We start from the raw sequence: 26025 nt of genomic DNA, 5'->3' as shown, positions 1-26025 counted from the left end.
TGCCCTTAGCCCCTGCTCCCAGTAAAGACTACTTGAAGCACTAAAGGAAATCATGCTAGAAGTGAATGAATTGGACCTGAAATTAAGCCTGTACAACAAGCAGGCCTTCTCAGTGAATGGCAGCTTTGAGGAGTCTGTGAGACCCACCGGCTAGTACTTTTGATTTGTCTTTGACTGTTGTAGGCTTTTATTCCAACCTGTTGGTTTTCAGCAGACACAGATGTGAGGAAGAGTAACTGGAGCCTCATATCTCCTCCCCAAGGGTCCAAGCTCTGGCAGTGCCCCTCCAGGATGATGTCATTTTCCCTATGCAACTTCTTCGTGGTGTGTGTCTGGCTGCACATCTGCCTCCTTGTTTCAGGGAACATGAGGAGTCCAGATGCCATGTCTTGGTAACTGGGAGGTTCCTTTTTTAAAGGAGGGCAGACCCATCAGGCCCCAGGGAAGTGAGCTGCTGGGACCTCTGGATGTGAATCCCTCCTTCTTCCATCATCTCTCAGAAAGACCCCAAAGCAGACTCCGGGAGCACTCCCACAGTTGTGGAGGTTGCAAGAACAAAAATGACTGGGTTGCAGACCAATCGTGGTCACCAAATAAAAGCTGGCAAAGACTGTGGCTACAAGCATCTGAACAAGGAGACTCATAATGAGAGAAAGCTCTTATTGACTGGCAGTTACGGAGCTTGTGGAATTTCTGAATTTCATTCAGAAAACTCTATAGGGATCTTTTCTCTTAGCCCAGAGGTTGACCTGGAAAATAAGAAACAGTCCATCAGAATCAGGAACTGGCAGAAAGGGGTTGTTTCATTTCCCTGTGGTGTGTGGCAGGTGTGAAATTTGGGCCATTATGGCATCTTTGGTGTCCCTGGAGGTCCTATTAGAGTCACCTTTGCATGGAGAGGGGTACATTACTTTGTAGTCGTGGTCTATTGAGTCACTTTCAAATGCTGCTGATGGGATTTCTAAAACCATCACAAGCATTCTTAAAGCAGAGTGACTCAGTGCAGTTCTTGTGAACTTGATGGAAATGCCAATGAGCTGATGAAAGTTATCTTCCATCTATAAATACCTTCAGCTTTTTAACACCCACTTGCTTTACAAATTCAAGAGGGGCATAGGCTCACTGTACAAGGAGATAATTTATATTGCCAGTGGCTTCCAGTATTCAAATATGCTTTTTCTAAAAAGGTAGAGCTGACATCATCAACAGCGCCCTCGCCTCTTTAAAAAATCCCCTCCAGAAGCACTGCAAATATAATTTAAAAAACAATTTAGAAAGATACTGGAGGGAAAAATAAATAACTGTTACTGGGATGTACCTCTGTGTTCACTGTGACCCATAACATCTAATCCGGGATTTCTCAGCCTCAGCACTCCTGACATTTTGGACCTGACAGTTATTTGTTGTGGGGATGTCATGTGCATTGTAGGCTTTTTCAAAGCATCCTTGGCCTCTGTGCACTAGATGCCAGCAGCATCCACTCCAGCAGGGACAACCAAAAATGCCTCCAGATATTTCCAGATGTTCCCAAGGGGACAAAATTGCCCTTAGTTGAAAACCACTGATGTAATCCAAAAGGAAGAGATCTGCCTAAGAAATGTGCTGTAAACTATTTTTCAGTCTTAAATCCTGCAGTATGTAAGTGTAAAATAGTAAGTGACCCCAGTGTTAGTTTTCCTGGTGAAAAGAACTCTCTGCTACTTTTGGCACGTTGTAACAGTTCCCTTAAGCGTGGTTAGTGGACTGTTTCCGGTTCCGGCTGCAGTGCACTTAGTCACACCCTCCTGACTGGAAGGCATCGGTTCCGTTTGGCTGTGCAGATCATCATTAACACCCAGGGAAGATCTAGGTGAGCACATACCAAATGTTGCCAGAACTTTTAGGCACATATTTCAGTTCATTTTTTTTTTGTTCATGTGGAAAAATTGCCATATTTGGGGAAGATGTGAGAGTCAGTAAAGCCACAGTGAAAGGTTTACAGTGACAGTCCACCTGAATATATTGCTCCTTCAAAGATTAGATTTTTGGTGATCTGGACTTCGCTTTTAATCTTGTGGGTACACCTGTTTAGCCAGTTGCCAGTATGACCCAATGCTCTGCTGAACTACTAGTCTGAACTTTAGAAATGAACTTTTAGATGTGTCTTATGACAGAATTATAGCATCCATTAAGGAATCTAACACAAAACAGCAAAAGTGTGAGAAGACATAGAATGACCGAATCTTCTCTTATCACCTGTTGCAGAATGCCTAGCATACAGTAGGCACTCAGCAGACACTTTTAAGCAAATGAAGTTTTCTGACATTCTGAAATCCTTACGATTAACAGCCCTTAATTGTTGCTTCTGTGGAATAATGTAAATGTTCTTTATAAATAGTTCCTTCAGGAGGTGTTTCTCCTGTGGCAATGAATGTTCACAGAGGTCTACCCTGACCAACAGGCACACTTTCTGTTATTAGGTCTAATATTTTTCAGTAAATGTTTATCAGTGAACTCAAAGTGATGTTGAGAGTAGGGGGACAGGGACTGTAGAATATCACTGACATCTTTTACTGATAATTGTGATCTTTCTGATTCAGTCCAATAGTATGTTTATCATCAGAACTACTTAGGTAATTTCTGTGGCTAAATTTTGTTTTATGATACTGATAGGTCATATTTTTCATAGAGCCTTTTTGGTGCTTTGCAAGCACTTTTGCCTGGACTAGAAAATTCAGTGTAAAAAACCATCTTCTTTGCAAAGCAGAAAAGTACTGTGAGGTTATTCATGAAAATACTCTAAGGGGTAAAAAAACAAAGTCAGTGTCATGACACGGGGTCCTTTGCTTCGGTGACATCCTCCTCCATAAAAGCATGACTAAGGAGCCTTCAACTGTCACACTTTCTGCAGGCATTAGATGGCTTCATCATTGCAGTGACAACGGATGGCAGCATTCTCTATGTTTCCGACAGTATCACACCTCTCCTTGGGCATTTACCGGTGAGTTTCTGCTCCAGCGACCTTTGCCAGTACATGTTGTCTTCCTTCCTTGAGAACCATTCAGATCTCAGATAGGGGGTGGTGCGGGTATGAGGGGGTCTGTATGTAGGAGGGTTAAGGGTCAAGGTCAAGGTCCCAGAGGCCTTCGGAGAAAGGGCTGGTACAGGCATGTGTCATCCTGAAATAAGCAGGGTGTCATGATCTTGGCAAGGCTAGACCTGGAGTGGGGGACATGGGTGCAGGTCTGTACCTTCTGAGCCCCAGAAACTGCACAGGAGCTGTGCATCAACGAGGGGGTTGCTGCACAGTTAGCAGAGCTCAGGGCTGGTAGGTGTCCTGCAAAGGGAAAAGCTGACGTTTGGGTCAACTGAGAGCTGGTCAGAAATGTGCAACCAAGGGCTGGAGGTGGGGATCCCTGAGGACACTGAGGTCGCAAGTAGGTTGTGACACTTAATGGTGGTAAGGATTCAGCGAAAGGGATGATCCAGAGAGGCTGAAATACTCTGAGAGACACAGTTGGACCAAGACCTCAAAGAATGAGGAGGGCTTGAATGGAGGACAAGTTGTACCATCCTGAGGGAGCCAGGTGGAGGCTCAGAGGGGGCAAGTGTGGCATGTGCCAGGGCCCTTCTTCATGGCCCTCCCTCCCCTTCTTCCCCCCTCTGCCCCTGCCTTTCTTCTCTCTCCCCACCCTTCCTCCTTTCCTCCACTCTGGTAACCACCCCTGCCCTAGTCAGCGTGGAGTGAGTCACGGAGCAGTAGCTGGCTAGTGGGCACCCACCTTTGAGGTCCCTCCTAGGCTCTTGCCAGCCACACCATTGTCTGTTCCTGGGAGCCTAACCTTGTATGATGCACTACCAGGACTTTCCCGTGGGTTAGACTGGGACTGATGTTCTCTCTTGCCCCTAATCCTAAACAGCCCCTCCAAACACCTATCCCCCAGCATCCCACGTTGGCACATCAGTGGTGGAAGGCCAGCATATGTGATGAGGCAGCGGGCAGCATCCCCAGTTCTCAGGCCAGGAAGACCCTGGAGCCCCGTGGGTGCCACTCAGCTGCATCTGCCCTGAGCATGTGGCCTTGCTCTGCTGGGCAGCTCACCTCCCCTGGGGTGACAAACCCTGCTGTGCTAATGGCCCAGGATTCCATACCTCCAGGAAGCCACTCCCCCATCCCATGGTTTCTGCAAATTATGCTATGTGGGGATGAAAGCACATGGGTCTCTGCCGGCCACCATGTGTGGTAGCCCTGGAAAGCATTTCCTCCTTTGCTGGGCAGAGGCCTTTGCATTTCCACATCATCTGTCTGACCTCTGTGCTTCCGCCCGAGCCCAGGCTGCCCTGGGCTGAGGGGCTCCTTCTGCCCCCGAGGGCTGTCAGAAGAGGCCGCTGCTCCCTGAAGGGCTAACTAGGAGGCGAGAGTACAGTTCACGTGGATTTTCATCTCAGGCAGAGCACGGAATAATGATGAGGCCGGGTGTCAGCCTGGCTTCTCCGGGCTGGTCCGAGGGAGGCAGAGGGGAGAAGGGGAGGGGAGGTGCTTCTCTGGGGGCTTGTGTTCTGTGTAGAGAGGCCCGGACTGGGCAGGGGTAGGCACTGACTGAAAACAATGAAGTGTGGCCCCCCAGTGACCGGGCACTCCGGATTGGCACCACTCTGCTTCATGCTCTTGGGCTTTTCTGGTGACCCGGCTGCTGTACATAGCAGAGGGGGCTTACAAAGTAAGTTGGGAGTTACTTGATTGGAAATTATGGAGCAATTCAGGATCACCTTTATAAATTATATTCTAACTCTGGAAGGGCCAGAAATGACCCTGACTCTACTCTATCAGTGCTAGACCCATCTGAATGCTTCCTAAGGGTCTACTTAGACACCCACACCCAGACATACACCGAATCAGCCCTTAAGCCCTCCAGTGGAGGTGAGTCCGGGATGGACAGTCCCGAAATCTAACTTCCTTTTAAATTGGCGAAACTGGATAAACAGTTTTACCAAGATCACCATCTTCTTTCCCCTTTTTGCTTAGCATCAACTTGCATCCTTTGCTAGTGGGTAGACAAGGGCGATTAATAATGAAAACATCCCTGGTGCCAGTCAGCATCCAGTTGGCTACGGAAAGGAGCCAGTCTGGGAGTAATAACTCCATGTTACAGGGGAGGAAATGGCCCAGCCAGCGAGGGGCAGAGCAGGGCTTAAACCAGAGTCCAAGCTTGTAACCACTCTGCTCCAGGGCCTTTCTGATGCCAAGGATTTGGTTCGCCGTTTAGGAATTCTGCTTTTGGTCCGGTTCACTTCAATTCAGACTTACTGATTACTGAGCATCAATCAGCCCAGGACTGGTCCACAGAAGATGCAGCCGGCCATGTGAAATTATTTGTCCTTAAAGGTTTGCAATTTTGTTGAGATATCTCATCTTTTAAGATCAATACAGACTAATAGAAAAATAGCTGACACTTACCAAGCACTTACTGTGAACCAGTACCCTCATGTATGTTAGCATGTGTAAAGCACCCAGGAGAGTGCCGGACACAGAGCTGGGGCTCCATCATGTTTGCACCCCTTATCCTTATGGATCCATACAATGACCCTCTGAAGCAGTTATTTATCCCTGGATCACAGATGAGGAAACTGAGGCACAGAGGTTAAGTTTACCCAGCCAGCAAGTGATGGGGCTGGGATTTGAACTCAGGCCCTTGGACTCTAGAACTTGGTGCTTGGCCACTTCTCCAAATTCTGCATAGGTCAGAGCGGGGTTGACTGTTCTCAGGGTGGGGTGGTTAGGAAGGGAGGGAATAAGGATCTGAAAGGCAGTGGTCAGTCTTGGTGGAAGAGGTGGACATTGGGGGGGCACATCCAGTAGGGATGTGATGTGGGCGGTGGGAGCAGGAGCCATGGGCCTCAGCAGCAGCGCCCGGCTGGTGCCATGGGCTGGCATGCCAGGGGTTGGGACCCCCGCCCCTTGTGTGCCCTGGCATTAGAGGGCCAACATTGCTTGGGAGGCTCGGGCAGCAGGATTCCTTTCTTCTTCTGAGACTGTCAGGCTGACAATCTCTCTCTGTTTCCTTCCTGCTCCTAGAAACTCAGACATGGCAAAGGCTCATGTGATAGGGATTTTTTGCACAGCAATTACCTGATAAAATATCCTAGAACTTTCTTTTCCAGTTGGACCCAGAAAAGAAAGAAGAAAATAGCTCATAGAAGAAAATGATTTTAAGATAAAGTCAAAACTTGTCCATGCTGGTGAAACCAGCACATTTCAGCATCTAGAATTAACACAGGCAGTTAAAGAGGAAGCTGGGCACAGCGGGTGAGTGTTCTGATGGAAGACCAAGGACTGTAGGGAGCTTCTGGGATGGAAACCTTCCAGGAAGGCTTCAAGTTGCATGAGCCACATGCTTTGGACAGAACTGGGAGAGAGTGTGGCTGAAACAGACCCTAGTTAGAGACCCAGAGTAGGCATATTCTGTTTCCTGCTTGGACTTTTGGTAGGTTTTTTTTTTTCCTAAATATACGTTCCTAGATTGCCTTTCTTACTTGTTAATGGTGATGCTGTTTGCCCAGTGAGCTGGGCCATACTAAGCTCGTAAGGCAATAGCCTTGTCTCCAGCCCTGAGCACAGTGCCCACGTGCCTAAGTGCTCACTGAACCAGGGACTGAGTCCACAACTGGGGCTTCCACACCACGTGCAATTGCGAACCGTTTGGCAGGAGTGGCAGGTGTCTCAGAAGTGAGACGTGGGTGTGGATAACACAACTTTCCCGAAAGAAAGTAATCTGAGGCACGGGTGATTATAAAGTCAGAGAAACTTACATACCAAAAGGTACTTCTGCATAATGCTGATTCTCCAAGTGAAAGCTCCAGCAAGAAGTGCAAGGTCAAAGTAGAGTAAGGCGCCAAGTCCCTGCGGCAAAGGTCACAGCAGAGGAAAGACGGCCCCTGGCTTGCATCACCACGAAATGCAGCAGCAAGGCTGAGGCTGTGAAACACACTTTCCAGGAATCATCCCTCTGCCTGTCCTTCTCCTCACCTGCAAGAACCCACCTGCTCCAGGTCATCTTGTCAGAGGTGGCTCCCGGGCAGGTGGAAGTGGGGGGGTCACTCTAGGGGGACCCCAACAGGTTTGGCTGCAGCTTGGAGTTAATCATGGGTTAAAGAGTCTAGATCCCCAGTTAGATGTTTTTTATATGCCTTTTGATTTGATATGCTCAGTTTTTAAATTAACAATAAAGTGAGCATGAAAATACATGTTGCTCTCACAATAGTTCAGAACTAAAACATGGCAGGACCACAGAAGCTCCTATCTGCTCTCTCCCTTACACCTTCATCTTCCACCCAGAGATGACTGTTTTCCTGACTTTTAAGATCATTTCCATGTTTTTCTTTGTAGTGTTACCACCTCTTAATTCACCACAAAACACTATAATTTAGTGTTACCTTTTGTTTAACTTTATGTAAACAGAGTCGTAGAGAACATGTACTCCTTTGTGACTTCTCCTTTTGCTCACCAACATTGTTGGTGATCCATCCATCTCACACTGTTGGTTGTGGCTGTCACTGGTTCATTTTCAAGGCTGTGTAGTATTCCACTGGGAGCATGAGCTGCAATCCCTGCATCCACAGCAGTCTGGAACTCTCAGGGCTTCTGTGAACATGCTGTACTTATTTCCTGAGAGAGGTTTGCAAGCATCCCTTGGAGAACTAACTGTGTGTGGAATTGCCCGATGGTAGGGTAGGCACACCATCACCTTTACTAGATAACACCAGATTGTTTCCATAGTGATTGTACCAATTAACCCTCCACTGGCAAGATGGACAGCAACGGGAACTCCATGCAGCAGAGCGTGGTGTTGTCAGACTTTGTAGTGTGTGTTGATATAAAGTGTGAAGCTTATCTCATGGGGTTTTAATTTGCTTTTCTCCCAATTACCAATGAGACTAATAGTGTCTTGGCTTCTCTTTGTTAGCCATTTGGATTTCCTCACTTATGAAGAGCTTATTCAGGTATTTTGCCATTTTCCTACTGGATTGTCTGGGGTTTTTTTCTTGTAATGGTTTGTAAGCATTCTTTCCACGTTCTGGGCACTAGACCTGGACACTGTTGTTTCAATCACCTCCTATGCAGTCAGTCCATGGGGTACAGGGGCAGCTGGACATACCAGCAGACACTGAACAGATAAGCTGGACAGCTTATTAGTCACATAAACCCACGGCCCAAGGGAGTAGGATGCTGCATGCCGGGCAAGGCCACTGAGGGGCCGTACTCTGGAAGAGTGCTCCAGCAGGGGCCATGGGAGGCAGGCTTTGTGGTAACAAGGTACTGGGGTGCCCCTGGTCCCCACAGGGGTGAGATTGACTGGTTTGAATAATTCTGTGGGCTGGCAGGGGACTAAACCTGGTCCCCTTATTTATCCCTGGGGGCAGGGTGCAGAGGGGAGCTTTTGGTTAGGCCGGTCAAGGCCCTCCCGGTTTTGCCAGGTGACAAGGCAACATGTAACACTGAGCCTTAATTGTAAGCCTTACGCCACAGGTATGTGTGTCGCAAATAGCTTCTCTCATTCCGTGGCTTCCCTTTGCCTCCCTTCGGGTTCTTTTGATGAACAGAGATTCTTTATGATTGGTGCTTTATATCTTCATTAAGTCGTTACTACACCCAGGTCAGAGCTGTTCTCTGTACTGTCTCCAGGAAGTGTTAACTGCTTGGCCATCAGTTTGATTCTGAATCTAAACTGCATTAAAGCATATTAAATATGCGTCCAACTTCCTGGTCGTGGAGGGAGGCCAAGGCCCCAGCTGCTTCCCTGAGCCCATTCCTGCCTCTCCTCAATGCAAGGCTTCACAAGGACTTCCCATGGCCCCATCATACAGACCTCCAGCCAGAACTGCCGGGCCCCCAGGGACCTCCCTGAATGAGCACCCACCCAGCGCACTTCCAGCCCAGCTGGCCAGCTTCTGTGTGCACCTCCCGCAGGCCTGCCCGATGCCGCTGGGGGTACCTGACCTGCTGCTGGGTTCCCGAAGGAGAGCTGAAAATGCCTCCTGTCACTTGCAGTGCTTTCCGACCATCCCCAGGCTCTTGAGGGGCCTCAGGGGGAAACATGGGAGATGTGCAATTTGGAATTTAGGGCAGCCATACATAGGGAAACTCAGAAAAGGATTCTTATAAAGAATCTTGATAAAGCAGCAAGGCCATGTCAGTAAGCTGGGATAGAGAACCTCCGCCTTCACCAGGTAAACAATGTTCCGATTATGTGCTCAGCCAGGAGGATGGCTGCAGATGACACATTCCCTCCCTTGTCTCTGTAATTGCTATTACTTTCACGAACAAAGCTCAGCTCATTCAGGAGGCAGCTTAGTTGCAGATACAGTTGACTCTCCTATAAGCACTAGGGTTAAAATGTTCAAATTAGCATTATCTGTGTTAGTTTTCAACACATGGGAAGGGCAAGATAGTAAAATAATAGCAACTATATACAAAGAAGTTGCTCTGTGCGAACAGTTCTGAGCCCTTCGTGTGTATTAACTCATAATCCTCACAATGCCCCACCCATAGAATACCTCCCCCACCCCATCCAGTGTTCATCTTTATTCTCAGAGCCTGGAGCCTGTGCGCCCCAGCCCTCTGACCTGCCACCTGTCTCCCCCAGGAGCAGCTGGGCCGGGTAGCCCAGTAGCCCTGCTCTCTACCAGACTCGACATCAGGGCCAGTGGGCTTCCCACGGGCCCCTCAGGAAGACCATGGAGTGACTTGGTTATCATTTACAAGCGTCTAAAATGTCCTTAAAAAGAAAGACTACTGTCATCTGTGAGCATTAGTCATCTTCTAAAAACTAAAGGGAATGGGCTTAAAATAAAATCAAGAACATCAGAAGGAACTTGGAGAATGAATGAGAAAATAACAGCACAGCTAGCAGGCGGTTTGCAGTCTTAGAGACCAAAGCGGGCGATCCAAGCCACCAGAGCCCCTCGTGCCCTGCCCTTTATCAGCCTGCAGATGGTGTCCACCTTCCTCCCACCCCCTCCAACACTGGCTGCACCAGGGGAGGGGCCGTCTGCTCTGTGGGATTTCTCCCCAGAACCCACAGAGCCTACAGCAGCGGCCCGCCAGTGGGAGCCCTGAGCCAGTGCTGGTTGAGTGATCCTGCCGAATAACCCACCTGGACTTGGTGCCTTCCTTTGCCGCTGCCTTCCTGGAGGCCTGTGCAGACTGTGCACCCCTAGCCTGGTGTCCGGAGCTCCCTGTCTCCTCAGACACTAGAGTGTTTCTCTAAAATACAAGAGCCGCCAGGCCCCCTCCTGCAGGTCCCTTGGTGGGTCCTTCTGGTGCACAGGTCTGCCCTCCCCTGGGGCTTCTCCACTGCGGCCCCTTCCCTTCACAGCCGCCTCCGCCCGGGAAAGCTGCAGTGGCTCCACTTCAAGCCGTGTGTGGCTGTCCCCTGCCTGGTGTGCCTGCTGCCTGGTGGATCCCGTAGTGTCCCGCATCCCTCTCAGGGATTTCTCCCTCTGGGAGCTGTTTCTTGGGGGGGCTCCCCACCCTTCATTTAGCATTCAGCACCCCACACCCAGTGTTCTCTGGGCCTTGTCATCCCTTGTATCACAACGCTTGCCAGACCACTTTCATTGCACCCACACATCTTTGTTGAAGGCCGAGCACCGTTCAGGGTCAGGCACCTGTGGGTGAAGGAAGCAGACAGGCCCCCCTAGCACCGGCGCTCCTGGCAGGGGAGGTGGACAGAGAACACATGTCAACACAAGTGACCAAGAAAGCCTGGGGTCCTTTCGTGAACCGTTGTGCACCCCTGGCCATGCCCAGCAGTCTTTGTATTTGCTGTGCGCCCTTTTACCAGCAGCATCCTTAAGCAGTCCCTTTAACCCTCCCAGCTTCCTCACCTTTCCGCTGAGCCAAGAGCAGCATGGAGGGGGCAGCAAAAGCTTTCAAGCCTGACTTCTGGGGCTCTCACCCACCTTGTCACAATGTGGGCAGGTCCCCTCATAGACCCCACCATCCAGGCAAAGACATGCCCTTCCCCAGCAATTATAGGATGGCATAACAGATGCCATGCGGGGGTACCAGGGCCAGAGCAGCAAGGGGAGGGCACTGTTCTGGAGAAGGGAGGGCTGCTGTGGGTGCTTCCTCAGGGCAAGTGACTTCCAAGGAGGGGCTGAAAGGATGCACAGGGCCTGGCTCAACAGGAGAGGGTGTCACCTGGGGGAAGCCCAGAAGGAAGAGCAAACCTGGCAAACTGGAGAAGAGAAAGCATGGAGGGCAGGTTGTGTGGGGCCTTCGAAGTGGATTAAGAAACTGGACTTTGTCCTGGGAGCCTTGGGAAGCCAATGGGTGGTTTGAAGCAAGGTGGTGGCTTGATCTGACATGAGACTCCCTGAGGAGGGTCTGAAAAAGAGAGAACAAACTGGATGGGACAAAAGTTGATTTGGAAAAACTGGTTTGGCCAATTCACCCCCCAGACTGGAGGTGGCGGTGGTCTGGGTTAGAGGCCCTAGGAATAGAGAAGTGAGTGGATCGGAGCAAACTTTAGGGAGGAAAATCATGTAGCAGTTGGCATTGTTTGGAGATGAGGGTGGGAGGCAGCAAAGTCAAGGGCACCACCTGGGTGTCTGGTATGGGCAAGTGACAGGTTGGCAACACCGTATATGGGGATGGAGACCCAAGGGGAGGAATTGGTGTGGGCACCAAAGAGTGGTGACACTGGGATGTGAACCTGGGGTTCCCAGAGGGCATCTGCATGGCAGGTGGAAGGTTAAGCCAGGGCACATGAGAGAGTTGCTGGATTTACAGTTTAAGAATGTATACAGCTGGTGTTTGGAGCTGTAAGAGGGCACCAGTCTACTGCGGGAGACCGAGGAAGCCATGGAGCTGTGCCCACCTCCTCTTCAACTCCGCTGCAAGCTTCCCCCTTCACCGGCCAACACGGGAGCCACCAGCCATGTGTGGCTCTTTAAATTTCTAATTTTCAGTAGAAAATTCAGTGTTTAGTCATACCAGCCACCTTTCTGTACTCAGTAGCCATGTGGCTGGTGACTTCTATAGCACACAGTGCAGAATATAGATCGTTTTCATTATCACAGACAGTTTTATCAGATAGGGCTGTGTTTGGACTCCATGTTGTATTTATTTTGAATCCACAGTGCCCAAGCACTCAGAAAAAAAGTGCAGTTCCTTCCATTAAGACCTTTAAGAAGCAAATAAATAGGAAGCCAACCACTGGCCTAAAGGTCAGAAGAGGAATCCCCTACGCTCTTGAGGGCCCTTCAAATGAGTGAAAGGGCCACACTGCCCTCACCAGAATTCAGGCATGTCAGCTCCTCAAGCAAGAGAAGGACTCTGTGCTTTTGTTCAACTTAATGCCTATTTCTTTCTGGGGCTCATAGGTAATGGTATACACACTTGAGCAAGTAAAACCTTTTAGACTGCAATTCAAAATTACAGAGTGAGAGACTGAGTCTTCACAGAAAATCAAGCCTAGAACTGAATTGTCATGAGTATCCCAATTTTGCTTTTGCTTTTATTCTTCATCTTTGTTGAGCGTGTACCCTTATTCTTTATTTTCTGTTTCAGTCGGATGTCATGGATCAAAATTTATTGAATTTCCTTCCTGAACAAGAACATTCAGAAGTTTATAAAATGCTTTCTTCCCATATGCTTGTGACAGACTCCCCCTCCCCAGAATATTTAAAATGTAAGTTTACTTGACTGCTTTTATAAGACAGAAAGGTGAGAACTTTTTGGAAGGAGGTTAGAAAGAATTAAGAAGAGAGGACTAATTTTAAGAACAATTTTCCTTGTGACTCATAACATTTCCAAGATCCTGAGAGGTATATTTTAAGTTTAAAAGTAAAACTGGAGTTTAGAATATGTAAGACATTTAACTTTTATGTGAAAAAGTTGAAAGCATAGGGTTTATGAATAATAACTTATTTCGCATGTAATATAAGAGATTTTTTTTTCTTTTGCATGAGAGTCTTTTAGGAATAAACAGTACAAAACCACTGGGCAATCTGCTTATTTTGGAGAACACCATAATGCTAGATTTGTAAGATACCAAATAACCAGCTAAAAACGAATTAGGTCAAAATTCCAAATTCTTTTCCCCTAAGACTGTCATCTGGTTATCTGTAAATACTTGTGGTTCTTACAGAATTTTTAAGTTTTTAAGATTTTGTCAAAATCGGCCACCTGGGTAGAAGGCTGGCGTTGGTGCCTACTGGACTGTGTGTCACTTAATGAAGCGCATATGTTGATGGAGGTAGAGAAAGTGCCTTGCACTTAATCAAGCCTTAGTCCATTTTCCATGAATAATTTATCCTGTTGTACATCTGACTTTACTTCTAAGTGAAAAGATTCAATTGAGGAGACCAGCTTTATAGGAGCAGCTCTATTTTAATATACTGTATGAACAACCAGAACTAATCAATGCCAACATAACCAACCACAGACATCAGTGAGCCAATTAAGACTAATTGGGTCCAAGTATAGGCTGCAAAATAATCTATAAGCTGGGGGGTGGGGGAGAGAAAATCCTATGCAGCAGAGGTTGTAAAACCATGTCCAGAAGTCAGTCATAATGAGAAATTTCCTGGCCACACGTAGACTGAATCCACTGTTTCTCGAAGATGCGACTTACCTAGTCTAGAGTCCAAGTAATGCTCATGTTCCCTTTCTCTCTTTTTTCCTCTACGGCCCAGCTGACAGCGATTTAGAGTTTTATTGCCATCTCCTCAGAGGCAGCTTGAACCCAAAGGAATTTCCAACTTACGAATACATAAAATTTGTAGGAAATTTTCGCCCATACAACAATGGTAAGCTCTAGTTGTCATAGAATTGCCTTAGCGTTTTTGTCCTGCAGACGTGCACACGGAGCCACAAGAATCAGGAGGAGGATGAGGGGAGAATGTGTTTCATATCTGCATTTGGATTTTCATGTTCCCAAGATGTGTTTTTGTGCTTGTAAATGTTATCTTCCATTCCAGAACACACTCCCACACTTATTTATGCCAGTGTACTAAGTCCCCCTGAAATGTGCATTATCCATTTATTTGCATGCTGATGGCATACTTCTGTACTGTGAGAATGATGGTTAATAAAGAACAGGCTCAGCCTACACACAGCCAAACAGGCCTGCATTGTGACAGAAAGATCCATAACCTTGGCTTCTGCATTTTTATCCCCCCTTTTTACAATATGCTGTGAGTGTGTTTAATAGATATGGCACCTAGGTGTCCTGCTCACCTCAGCCCTAAGGCACAGTACGTGGCCATTCTCTTATGAATTGTCAATCCTTAAAATCTGACTTTCCAGAATTATCCAGATTGTTATCCAATCTCTGGCTGTAGCTATAAACTAGACACAAACCCTCAGTTTTACTTTCCACCCAGGCAAAATGGGAAGGCAGGCCTGATGCCAAATTCAGAAACACAAGCCACATGCGCACAAGGCAGAACCAGCACAGAAAGGCCCTCACTTCATTTGCCCCACTCTCCAAAACTCAGCCCGGAATATGCAACTTTGAAAGATCTAACTTTTCATGAAATAGCCAGGATGGGAAAAAATAGAAGGAAGTGTTGACAGGAAGTGGTAGGAAGAGAGAAGAGGGGAGGCAAGAATCACAAAGAAGACAGATTGGGAAAGGCAAGCCGCAGAAATGAGTGGGGTGGGGGTGGGGGAGCAGATGGGGGACCGGGCCACAATGTCAGGGCTCCCTCGGGCGGCTTTGTCGCCTCGTTTAGCTCTGGACCCACCGGTGAGTCTGATCAGTTCAGAGGTAATCTGATTTATTCCATGAGAACCGACTGGTCGTGGCACTGACTGCGAATGCTGGGCTAACCAGGATTTTTCTTTCAGCCTTAGATGATCCTCTGTTGTATGTTATTTGCATAAATACACATGCTTTGTTTAAAAGGCTTCTACTAGTTGCTAAGCCGCATGTTCCCGCCAAAGTGATTTTCAGTTCCAGTATCCAGGCTTCATGGCCTGGGTAGACGGGCTCCACGGCCAACTTGAAGTTGGGAACCTTTGGGAACTCACCCATCCAGGGCTCAGTGTTCTGAGTGGCTGGAAGGGATGGGAGGCCAGCCTGGCTAAATCTGGGCAAAGCAAGATGAAGCCAAGGTCTGAGCTGCCCAATCTGGCTCATCTGAAAGGCTCTCTCAGACCTCACCAGACCAATGTTTAATGAACCATACATAAGTAAATGGCAGCTCGTTGAACTCCCTCACTCAAGAAACCGACCTGAGGGGCATTCGTGGACCACGCAGCATGACGACAGCCCTTGTGCAGTGGCTCACTGGGGGAGGCAGCCTGCTAAAGTGCAGATTCTCAGGCATTGCCTGAAGTTTCTAGTTCTGGAGATGTAAGAGTGGAGCTGGGGTTGTGCCGTTGGACAAGAAACTCAGGGGTCATGGGCTTTGAGAAACACTGCCTCTTGTGGCACCAAATACCACTCAGTAGGAATTTTAAAGATGCTCCTTTCACTATGGCGCTCCTTCCAGACATTTCTATCCTTGAATTAATATGAGCAGTGATTTGAAATGTGCTTAAAATATTTGCCATGGCCATAATGCCAGCCGCAGGGACAGCAGCATGTCCCAAGTGGCCACATGCAAGGAGAAAGCACAGGCGCCCTGGCCCCCAGAGTGCCAAGGCTGCAGGAATTATGGGATGCTGCACCCACGTGTCCCCATGGCAACAGTGCACCCACTTAAAGGAACAGACCTGTGACTGGCTGGTGAGCAGCAGTTGTATCCTTTGTAAATTTACATTTCCACACCTCTCATTAAGATGCTGCTGAATATCCCTGTGAAGCCTCCTTTCATGTGTAACCTCTTAGAAGGTTTCAAGGAAATAGGCAGGGTTCAGTGTGAATACCTGGGATTTTTTTTTTTTTAACTAGCTAGGCTTTATTTTCACTTCAAGTTGAGACAGTGTTTGTTTGCTTAAAAGAATGTGTGGAAATTACATGTGATTTTTTTTTCTTGGAAACTGTTACTGCTATAAACACACAGCATTGAAAGTAGAAGTTTTAAAAACAAGAGTGCGTAGTGTCTTTCCAGAACCTGCTGAGCAAACCAAAGTTAGGGGGCCTTTCATAGTCTCCAATGTAATTGTGCAAAACCTAAAATTAATTCTCACTTGGATTAAAATAGACAGCAAAAACTGTCAGAGACAAATGAATTTCCGAGATTGAGCCCAATGAAAGCACCAACAGGCAACCATTTTTGACCTATAAAATAATGATTTAATATAAGAAATAATTCAAATTTGATGTTGTAGGCTTACTTCTCAATAAACATTGAACAAAGGGTTAATAAAAATAGCTCACTTTAGGAGTGTTTCCTAAGTGCCAGCCTCTGGGCTGTCTCGCACCCATGATCTCACTGGGTCCTTGCAGCAACCTTTTGAGGTGGTTCTACTGGCACCGTCCCATCATACTGGAGGAGGAAATTGGTGCATAAAAGAGTGAATGCTGAGGTGTACAGGTGGGAAGCAGGGGACCCACATGCATACCCCTTCTAGCCCTGAACTCATACTGATTTATTCCATGAGAACCCAGTGCTTTTCTCCCCCCCCACAAATCTATGTTGAAATTAAACATCTGGATGCAGAACACAGGCCCGCCCTGCCACCTGGCATTCTGTTGGTACCTGTGCACATCAGGCATCCTATACCCATCCACCAAGCTGTTTTTTTTTAATCTGAGATTTGTTTTAAATCAAATATGGTAAGACCCACAGACATGGAATGACTGTCATAAGGAAAAGCTTTATACTTACAGGTAGGTAAGCAGACGTAGGGTTGGCTAGTTTGAATAGTTTTAGCGGCCTCTGCATATAGGGCTGTCCCGCATTATCTGGTACCTGGCCCTGGGGTGACTGGGGCCGGTGAATAGTGGTCTAGAGCGGGAGAGCCCATAAAGGAGGTGGCTGGCGGTGTGGGTTCAGGATGGGCTTGTTTGCATATGAAGAGTGCATTGGAAAGTGAGTAGTCTGCTGACTCTAGGAACTGGCTAACTCCAAGAGGAGTGGTCCCTCCAAGGTCAGGAGGCCCCCAATGTCAAAACATCAAATACAGAGACTAGAGAATGTGGTTATTGCTCAAGCCGCCCCATGCTACGCCCCCATGTTCCCAGGTCTGGCACAAGTTAAAAAACAGCATGTAAAGTGTAGAAGAAAAGTGGCCATGAACCGTGGTTTTATTTTAATAGTATACTTGCTCACACTTCAGAGAACTGTGTAGGAGACCCCACTTGGGTCCATGACCATGAACAGCCCTCTCATTTGTGGGGGGCTGTCTAGTTTATGGGGCAATACCTGGTGCATTCTTATTTGGTGCCCATCAGTCTGATGCAAGGAAAGGAAAGGCCGACAACCTTTATTCGTCTATGGACTCAGCACACACCTTCCTAGGCCTACACAGTCCCAGCCTGGAACAGAAATAAGCACTCAACAAAAGTAGGCTGACCTGGACTGAGGCTGGGCAGTCTTGGCCCTGGACTCACAGGTGGTAGGAGGTAGAGGCAGGGGGCAGACTAGAGAATCCCACTCAGAAAATCATGCTCTCCCCCAGTGGCCGATAGGCTCTCCTCACTCCAAAGCACCCCCCAGCAACAGAATGACTGCTTCCAGGAGGGCTTCCACTGCTTCTTTGGCCTTAAATCCAAAGTGAAGATTAACGCATGTTGGCGCATGCTGGGCGAACTAGAGGGTGTGCAACTTCCAGGGCATTGTGAGTTGTCCACACTGGAAGTCCTCAATGGAAGAGTGAGGCCAGGGAAGCTCATCTGCAGCCTCCATTCCCGCCCCTGTCCACTGCAGGCCCCTCCCCAGCTGGGCTCTCCGGGCGCTCGCTCCCTGATGTCCCCAGCCAGGCCCTCCTTCCGGGGCGCCTCACCAGGACTGGTCCTGACCCACTCTTCTTCCTCGCCTAGTGCTCCTCCCATCAACCAGTTCAGACTTGTCGACAGAGGTGCTGGCTGCCTCTCCCCAGTCACATCTGGGAACCCTTGGGTCTTAAACCAAAGGGCGTAAAGTGAGATGTGTAGGCTTCAGGGCCAAGAAGAGAGGATGAGACTGATCCAGGGAGAGCTTTTGGTGGCCCCTACATCATATAGGGGGGACCCCTTCAGCTCAGCTGCTAACCAAATAAGCACTCAGAGTCTGTCTGGCTCTGTAACCAGGGTGAGTAGCCCAGCTAGGAAGCCGGGAGAGGGGAGGGACAGAAGCACCTCTGCCTGGTGAAGGAGATGAAGCTAATTAGATGTGTCCAGATTCCTCAGTGGTTACGCCACCTCACCCCATCCCTTTGCCCTGCCCCCATTCCCTGTGGTGCGCAGACTCGGCCCCCACTGCCCAAATACTTGGGCAAAATGGAATTTTCCCCTACTTCAATATTTGTACATCTCGGTCACTCCTTAGGACTTCATCATTTGCCACAGATGTTCTAGGGGGAGGGGAGGGATGACAGGACTCCACTCTAACCTGGATGTTAAATAAATGTGAAGAAATATGTGTCAGGAAGCATAACAAGGAAATCACTTTCTTAGAGAATTGTTTCACTAACCCAGTCTGCAGACAGCTTCTTGAAGGAAGCTCAGCTGGAATTTAGAGCCATATCTCATCCTGTCCTCATAAAAATGCCACTCTCTGATCCTGGCCATGAACCACTAGTGAGAGCAGGCCCCGTCGACCTCAGCACTGAAATGCAATTACGTTATTCGGGGCTATATTTGTCACACAATGGATTTTTTTTTCAGTGCCTTCAAACAAATACCCTGTCCCATCTTTTTACTTCTCTGGTTACATAAAGAAGCCCATGGGGCCTTTCTCCAGCCCCATGCCCAAGTCCTGAAGCCTTCCCCCTGCCATTCCTGTTGGGAAGGAACTGGCCGTCCTAATGAACAGTCCGTTTTGAGGGGTCCTAAAAAGCAAGTTCTGGTTCTTGAAAGACAACTGCATGCCGGGAAGAAGGCAATCCTCTGTTTAAGCCCTCGTTTCCCCCCCTATACTTGGATTTAAATGTGCATCTGACTAAAATCCAGAAAGCAGTATTTCAAAAGTCACTGGTGTGGTTCCAAATAGGTCACCCTCGGCAAACATTCCTCTCCGAGCTTTCCAGAAACCACACACCAGAGTATAAATGTTTCCCGGCCCTCCTTTTACCTCCTTGCCTCTAACCACACAGCCAGATTTGAAATGCTGGCAGAAGCTGGGGCTCTGCAGCTTCCAGCACGTGGCTCCGGCTGTTCCCTGGAATTTCTGTAGGTCGCCTCATTTTATGGCTTTGGGGCTTGGGGAGTTTTGGTTGCTGTGTTTTCTCCCCAAGCTAAACTGAGATGTCTCAGTTAAAAGAACAAATTGCATACTTGGCAGGCCTCACCGGGCATGGAGACCTGAGTGTCACACAGAGGGACAGCTTCAGGGAAGGAGTGGCCCCCACCCCAACAAGGAAGTATCACGTCCTTCTCCGGCAGTGGTTATCGCTGCCAGATTAGATTGCAGGGGATTAAGATCACCATAAAGAACAACTCTCACCCAAGGACAGGGACCTGCACAAGCACCTTGAGTCCATATTGAGATGGAGCAGTGAGCAATGATCATACATTTGTCAAATCCATCTTTCTGTTTAGTTTAGCCCCCGAGAAGGGGGGAGCTTCTGTACAGGTTGTCCGATAATTGTGCTAAAAATGTACACAAAATACCCACTCGGAGGAGGGGATGACAGCCCATAGGAAGTTCACTTCCCTGAGCATGCATGTAACCTAGCCCTGTCCACACTGACCATCTGGTGGATATCTCATCAACACCATTGCAACCCTCTGCCCCACCCCCACCCCTGCCAAAAATACTCATTTTAATTAATGAATGCCAGGGACAAGAAGAAATATGTAAGTAAGACATACATTTTCCCATTAGGACAATTTTTTCAATCCAGCAAATTGCAAACTCCTTGCTTTCTTGCATGGCTTCTCCCCAGCACTGTTCCTTCCTGCACCAGGCCGGACTGGCGGAAGAGGAGGAGGCACCGTGCGTTGCCCTAGCAAGTTGGCAGTGCCCAGGCCGACAACCAGGCAGGGTTATATTGATGGGTCTCTAAGAACACAGTAACCTGGCTATTCAGAACCCGTTGGGTAAAGCATTCCTGGGCTGTGAAGAGCAAAAAGAGAAGTCTAAAAACAGTGCTTAATGAGTGGAAGATGAGTTCTCATGAATGTGCAGAAAATTACCTTTCTCTCAACATTCAAACACTGTAGCCCAGACATTTTGGATGTTTTCACAAGTGATATTCAGGAACTTGACTCTTCCTTTAGCAAACCTCCTCACTGATTTCAGACACCTATCAGCTTTGTTTTCGCTTGTTCCAAGAAATGCTGAGAAAGCTATTTGTCACTCTCCTTGTGGACTGTTCATTGTTTTCCTACAGCTGTTGCAACTAATTTATCATAAGAGGGCCATCTCTGATCACAATACTTAATTGTTAGGCCTGATGACTGAACCCTTACTGAGGAGAGAATTGGTACAACTTTCCCCATTTCTGTTTACTCTTTTGCTGTTAGCTGCTGTTCACTGTCACCATCTCTGCTCCTGATCTGCTCTCTCTCTACACCTTTGGAAACACATTGTCACTCCACCTGAGATCTCCCTGCCCCCAGTCATCCTTATCTGCTTGTGTGACTGATTTGGGAGCTCCTTGTCACCTCTGTCATTAGACCTGGTAGCCAACCCCAGGACCAAGTGAGATACATCAGTCATGCTTATTCTCTAGAGAGAAACCTGGGGCTCTCTTGTTTTCAGAATCCCTAGAATGCCAGCCTGATGCAAAATCCTTTCAGGGTCTCTGAAATTGGAGACAGAGATGAAAGTTTCAGGAACCAAGAGGGGATGTGATAACCCCATGGACCTGTTTAATAGGAAGACCAAAAGCAAGCACTGTCCTGATGTTCACAAGCATAGGGCCCACAGAGAACACCTGTGCAGTTTTCCATGGAGTGGGGATTACTATGAGCTAATGCACAGCAGCTCTTGCCTGGGCATCCTTCTGACCAATGCATCAGTAGGGCATTGAACTCACCTGACTGCCACTGGAACCCAGGACCATGCTCCGTGGGCACTCCACCCTGGCGAGCCTGCCCCCAGCAGCACCAGGCTGGCTGTGGAACAGAAGCCACCTTGGAGTCTCAAGGTCTGTGCATTAGTTGCTGACAAGGATCCAAAGGTCTCTTCCCAGACAGGGCCTTGAGCTGTGGTTTAGATGTGCGAGGGAAGCTGTCATCTTATGAGAGAGTTATTCAGTAAACACAGGTTGAGCTCCTGCTGTGTGCAAGATGCCTGCTCAGAGCTGGAGATGGAGAACTAGACTCCAGTCCTGCCATGGGGAAGCCTGGCTCTTTTGCTTTGGGCAAGAGTGAGATCAGTTTTAAGTAAGATGAGTCTAGAGGCAAAAAATACAATAAGAAATACTTTCATCTATAGCATGAATGCTGCACACTCTGTATGTGTGTGTGTGTGTGTGTGTGTGTGTGTGTGTGTGTGTGTGTGTGTGTTTTGGAGTGGCAAAAGAATGGAGAAATCTGAAAGTGGTCGGAGAGCTGATAAAACTGGACTGCACACGCGCTGACTGGTTCGTCCCTCTGAGAGACTGTTTGCCAGTTGTAATTAGATATATATTTTTTCCATTACTTAAATTGAAACAACTAATTAAATCCTTAATTAATGTTTTGAAACTACCTTGGGATATGAATTGCTAGAGAAGTTATTCTAACTGCTAAATATTACAGTGAAATCCCAAAGAGCAATTTGCTCATGTGTTGACTCTAGAATGTGCAAGAAGGTTTTTATGCGGTGCGTAGTCACTCCAAACTGTTTTTCCCCTTGATTTTCCCAAGGCTTTCCCCTGGGCCTCTGCTAAAACTTTCATCCTTAATCTGCTATCACCTTTGGTCCAGCCCTAGCGGCTTATGGTTTTTTTTTGGAGGGGAAAGCTTGTTTAGAAGGAGTTTGCTCAGTTCTGAGTCCCTTGGTAAAAACATCCAGCTTAGCCAAGTGCAGGCTGTAAGCAATAATGAAATTTCCCTGTGGGGTCCATTTTCATCTTCAGAGCCCTAGAAGTTATGAAAGGACTGTGGTGGGAGGCAGCCAGGCTAACAGTAAATTTTTCGAACACCCACTTAACTTCCATGGTCTCTGCCTCTTGAGGAAATTGTCAGATGCTGGTGTTTCCCTGCTCCGCGCTTTCTGTCCCCCTCTCTTCCTTACGGGATATTACCAAGAACTTAGTAGTTGGAGGCAACATTCAAACAAGATACATAGTTTAGACACAGATTAAAGAGGCTTTCTCTTAAATTTCTGGGAAGTCCTCAGAAGTCTACTTGGAAGGTCTTGATATTCTAAAAGAGCAGAGAGAAGTTTTTTAGGTGACTCTCTGGCAGGTGGTACCTCTTTGATGCAAGCAGAGAGCATATTTCACATCTGGGAACATTTGTAAATGCTTTTTTTTTAAATTAGGTAGATGTTCAGGTCTGCAGGCCCTTCCCTCCTTGTTAAGTTCCTGGGCTCACGTTACAAACTAACCTGCAGTGGTCCAAGCCAACTAATGACAGAGGTAAACTCTCTAGGCACCAACTGTTTTTTATTTTACCTACTTTATATTCATGTTTGGAAACACATATTAGTGTTTCTATGTGAATGCATTCAAAGAATACAGTAAAATGAATTTATTCATGTTAGTGGATAGAAGACCACATTATAGAATCATTTAGAAACCTATAAACATAAAATGAAAATAACTGGAAAGCTAAAACCCAAAGCAAGTTTTGCAGATTTCATTTTAGAATGCATTTCATTTTCTGATGCCTTATACGTTCTCAAATCAGAAAATACAACTGTTTAAATTGGTAAGTTCAGAAATGTAAGGGATATATATTCAACCACATTTTATAAAGAAAAGAGGTTGTATAAATGATGTAGCATAGTGATCCTCAAGCCTGCATGTCAGTCAATCTGGGGAGCTTGTAAAATTGCCAGTGCCTGGGCTCCACCACACCCCGCTGAGAGTCTGAATTAGCTGATCTGGGATGGGGCCTGAGCAGCGGTGTAAAAGGTCCCAGGGAAGCCAGTGTGTAGCCAAGTCGGAGAATTCTGTATACATGGTAAGTTGACTTTGTGTACTTGATAGGTTCTTTTTCCCACCCAGCAAACTCCACCTAAAATAGCAGAATTGTTTTCTGGCCCAAAAGGTTAAACAGTTCTCCACAGTGCCCTGAAGGCAGGGTTGTAGCTGCTGATGCCAAGTGGCTCCTCTCCGGGAGGCACCTGGGGGCCCGAGCGCATCATGGCGGTGGTCAGGAAGCTAGAACGATCCCCTCCCTGCCCTGGGCTTGGCATCAGAAGACCTGGGTGGAATCCCTGCTCCAATTTTCCTACTCTGAGTGACCTTGATTAATATATGCAACCTTTCCGGGCATGTTTCCTCATCTGTAGAATGAGGAGTCATGCCTTCGCAGACTTGTGAGAATAAATAGATGCAGGTGAACGTTTTGCCATCTGTGCAGGGCCACAGAACTGGCAGGTGCTGCAGGTTGTACCTCTGGGGATCACCCTGAACCCGAGGCATCTCCTCAGGAGTCCCGGCCATGTGCCAGCATCAGCCCAGCTCCTGAGCAGGGTTTCAGGGCAGAAGCCTTTGAATCCCAGGTGTGCCTCACCAAGACTGGGGTGGGATGGGAACCAATGAATGCCAAGATGCCACCACCTTCCTGGGGCCCATCAGTGTCAAAGACGTCTGACCTTGGGACCCACCCTTAACACGCTGGCCAAAGTGAGTGTGCAGGCCCTGCCTGCAGCATGAGGCTGTCTCCTCATTTCACAGAGCATTTTCTCAGCCCCATATTCCAAGTGGCTGCAGAGCTAGTGGGAGTGAGAGGCCGAGTAGCATGTGGGCAACTTGAGTTCCAGCTCTCTCTGGGCTCTTGCAAGTTCCTTCTCCAGTCCATGTCTCTGGTCACTGTGCGTGGGGGACGCTGCTGACACCCACCCCACCACGCCGTTGTGAGGATGGCACGAGTCGGTACACGTGACACGCTGAGCAGGGGGGCTGGCTTACCATAACGCCAGGGGGCCTAACCTGTGTCCCCTCTCCCCCGCCCCCACCACCAGTGCCTAGCCCCTCTTGTAATGGCTTCGACAGCGCCCTCTCAAGACCTCACCGGATGCCACTAGGAAAGGAGGTCTGCTTCATTGCTACCGTTCGTCTGGCAACACCACAATTCCTAAAGGCAAGTACCTGGGAGAGAGTTTATCATGTGGAGCTATTGCAATTAAGTCACATTTAGTTTCTATTATATTGTCTTTATGGGAAAGAATAAAACTACAATGAAGTTGTCACTGATTTGAACATTTTAAATGTCTGGCTTTTTTACCTGTGACAGCCCCACATGCTCTTTCCCTGAACCTCCCGTTTCAAAGGAGCCGTTTTGTTTGAAGGCAGCATTCCTTGCTGTTCAGCCTGCAGAGGATGCTCCCTTATAACTGTAAACATTCCTACCTTTCACTCCACCACCGTTCCAACCGCTTGGGGCAGGGAGAGGTGAGGACTCAGTGTCAAACTAAGAGTTTCTCTGTTCTCTCATCTGATTACTCTAACATCTGTGGCATGAATATGGAGTTAAATTAGTCATTCAGATTCAGATGAAAAGCCATTTTCCACATGTTTACCACACTTCTAGATAATGGGGAAGGGAGTGGTGTGACATTTTGGCTCCTAGGTATTTTTCCACAGCTTATGAAATAAATTTAGTATCAGCTAATACCGAAATTAGCTACAATTGATGAGTTTCAGTCCAGCACAACTTGGAGACTTGCTCTACATGATTTTAACTTCTGTTACTCACCGTGCATTCTTGAACAAGCCTAGGGTGAGCATCTGGCAACCCCAAGCAACAGTTTTTTTTCTCTTCTAATACAGGAAATGTGCATAGTTGATGAACCTTTAGAGGAATTCACTTCAAGGCATAGCTTGGAATGGAAATTTTTATTTCTGGATCACAGGTTTGTGCAAAGAAAAACACATTTGGGTTGGGTCCCTTTCAAGTGTGTGTTTGCATGAGCCATGTTCTCCTTGAAAGAAAAGTCCGGCTGGTCCCGGCAAGGAGAAGGACTCTTGGGCAATAGGAAGAAGTGGTTCCCAGCCAAGGGTGAGGTGGCTCCCTTTGACCACACTTGTCCCGACTGTGGATATGTTCTGTGTTCGGGTCTGACCATCTCAGGAGAGCAAGACACTATAGCTCTGGGAAACCTTTGGGATACCCACCCCCCACGCCACCCCCTGCCCCACCTGGGACCCTCTCTCACTCCCAGTAAGGCAGAAGCAGATCTGAGAGAAACTTCTCATCTTATTTCTTTCAACACCCTGTGTCCCCTTAACCCAGTTTTCTTTCTTTTGTAACATTTGTCACAGTTTAAGAACTAGAAATCTCCCCTCCCTACCCTTCAATTTCTTACTACTTTGGGGTTGGACTGACCTACCCAATCTATAGCTGTTTCAGTCATACAGTCATGATAAAGTTTATTATTATTTGGGCCACCTTACGCCAAGGGAACCAAGTATCTAAATGCCAAAAAACAATGAGCACTTCGGAAAACAGAGCCTCTTTGGTTTCAACCGTTGCAAAAATTACTTTCCTGCCCTTGTTCTTGAGAAGGGAGGCCCCTGCATTGGTGACTGAATGTGCATGCCATACCCTGCACGATGGGGTGCAGCCCCCAGGGGGAGGTCTGCTCTGCACTTCCTCGCTGATGAATTCTCCTGCGTCCTTGGCAGAGCGCCTCCGATCATAGGATACCTGCCTTTTGAAGTGCTGGGGACCTCAGGTTATGACTACTACCACATCGACGACCTGGAGCTCCTGGCCAGGTGCCACCAGCACTGTGAGTACCGCGTGCCCCGCCCAGCACAGAGGGGGATCCCCCTCTCTCCACAGTCCTGACAGCAGAAGGCCTAGGCCCTGGAAGTCTGCCTGTGACCTGCTCTCTTTCTGAGAC

General features: G+C 47.8%; 1 protein-coding gene across 4 annotated transcripts in view; it reads left to right on the top strand.

Annotated features, from left to right (window-relative positions):
• NPAS2 (neuronal PAS domain protein 2) overlaps nucleotides 1–26025 on the top strand; it is a 153398-nt gene that overhangs the window by 101796 nt on the left and 25577 nt on the right. For all 4 annotated transcript variants that reach the window (XM_036881405.2, XM_036881404.2, XM_036881403.2 and 1 more), the window contains 6 exons: nucleotides 2891–2980; nucleotides 12554–12674; nucleotides 13681–13794; nucleotides 24142–24260; nucleotides 24950–25032; nucleotides 25805–25911. In XM_036881405.2, the coding sequence (XP_036737300.2) occupies nucleotides 2891–2980; nucleotides 12554–12674; nucleotides 13681–13794; nucleotides 24142–24260; nucleotides 24950–25032; nucleotides 25805–25911 (634 nt within the window). The remainder of the gene's footprint in view (nucleotides 1–2890; nucleotides 2981–12553; nucleotides 12675–13680; nucleotides 13795–24141; nucleotides 24261–24949; nucleotides 25033–25804; nucleotides 25912–26025) is intronic.

This window comes from Manis pentadactyla, chromosome 2 (assembly GCF_030020395.1).
Source record: "Manis pentadactyla isolate mManPen7 chromosome 2, mManPen7.hap1, whole genome shotgun sequence".
Lineage (NCBI taxonomy): Eukaryota > Metazoa > Chordata > Mammalia > Pholidota > Manidae > Manis > Manis pentadactyla.
This window is presented reverse-complemented; position numbering and strand designations above follow the sequence as displayed.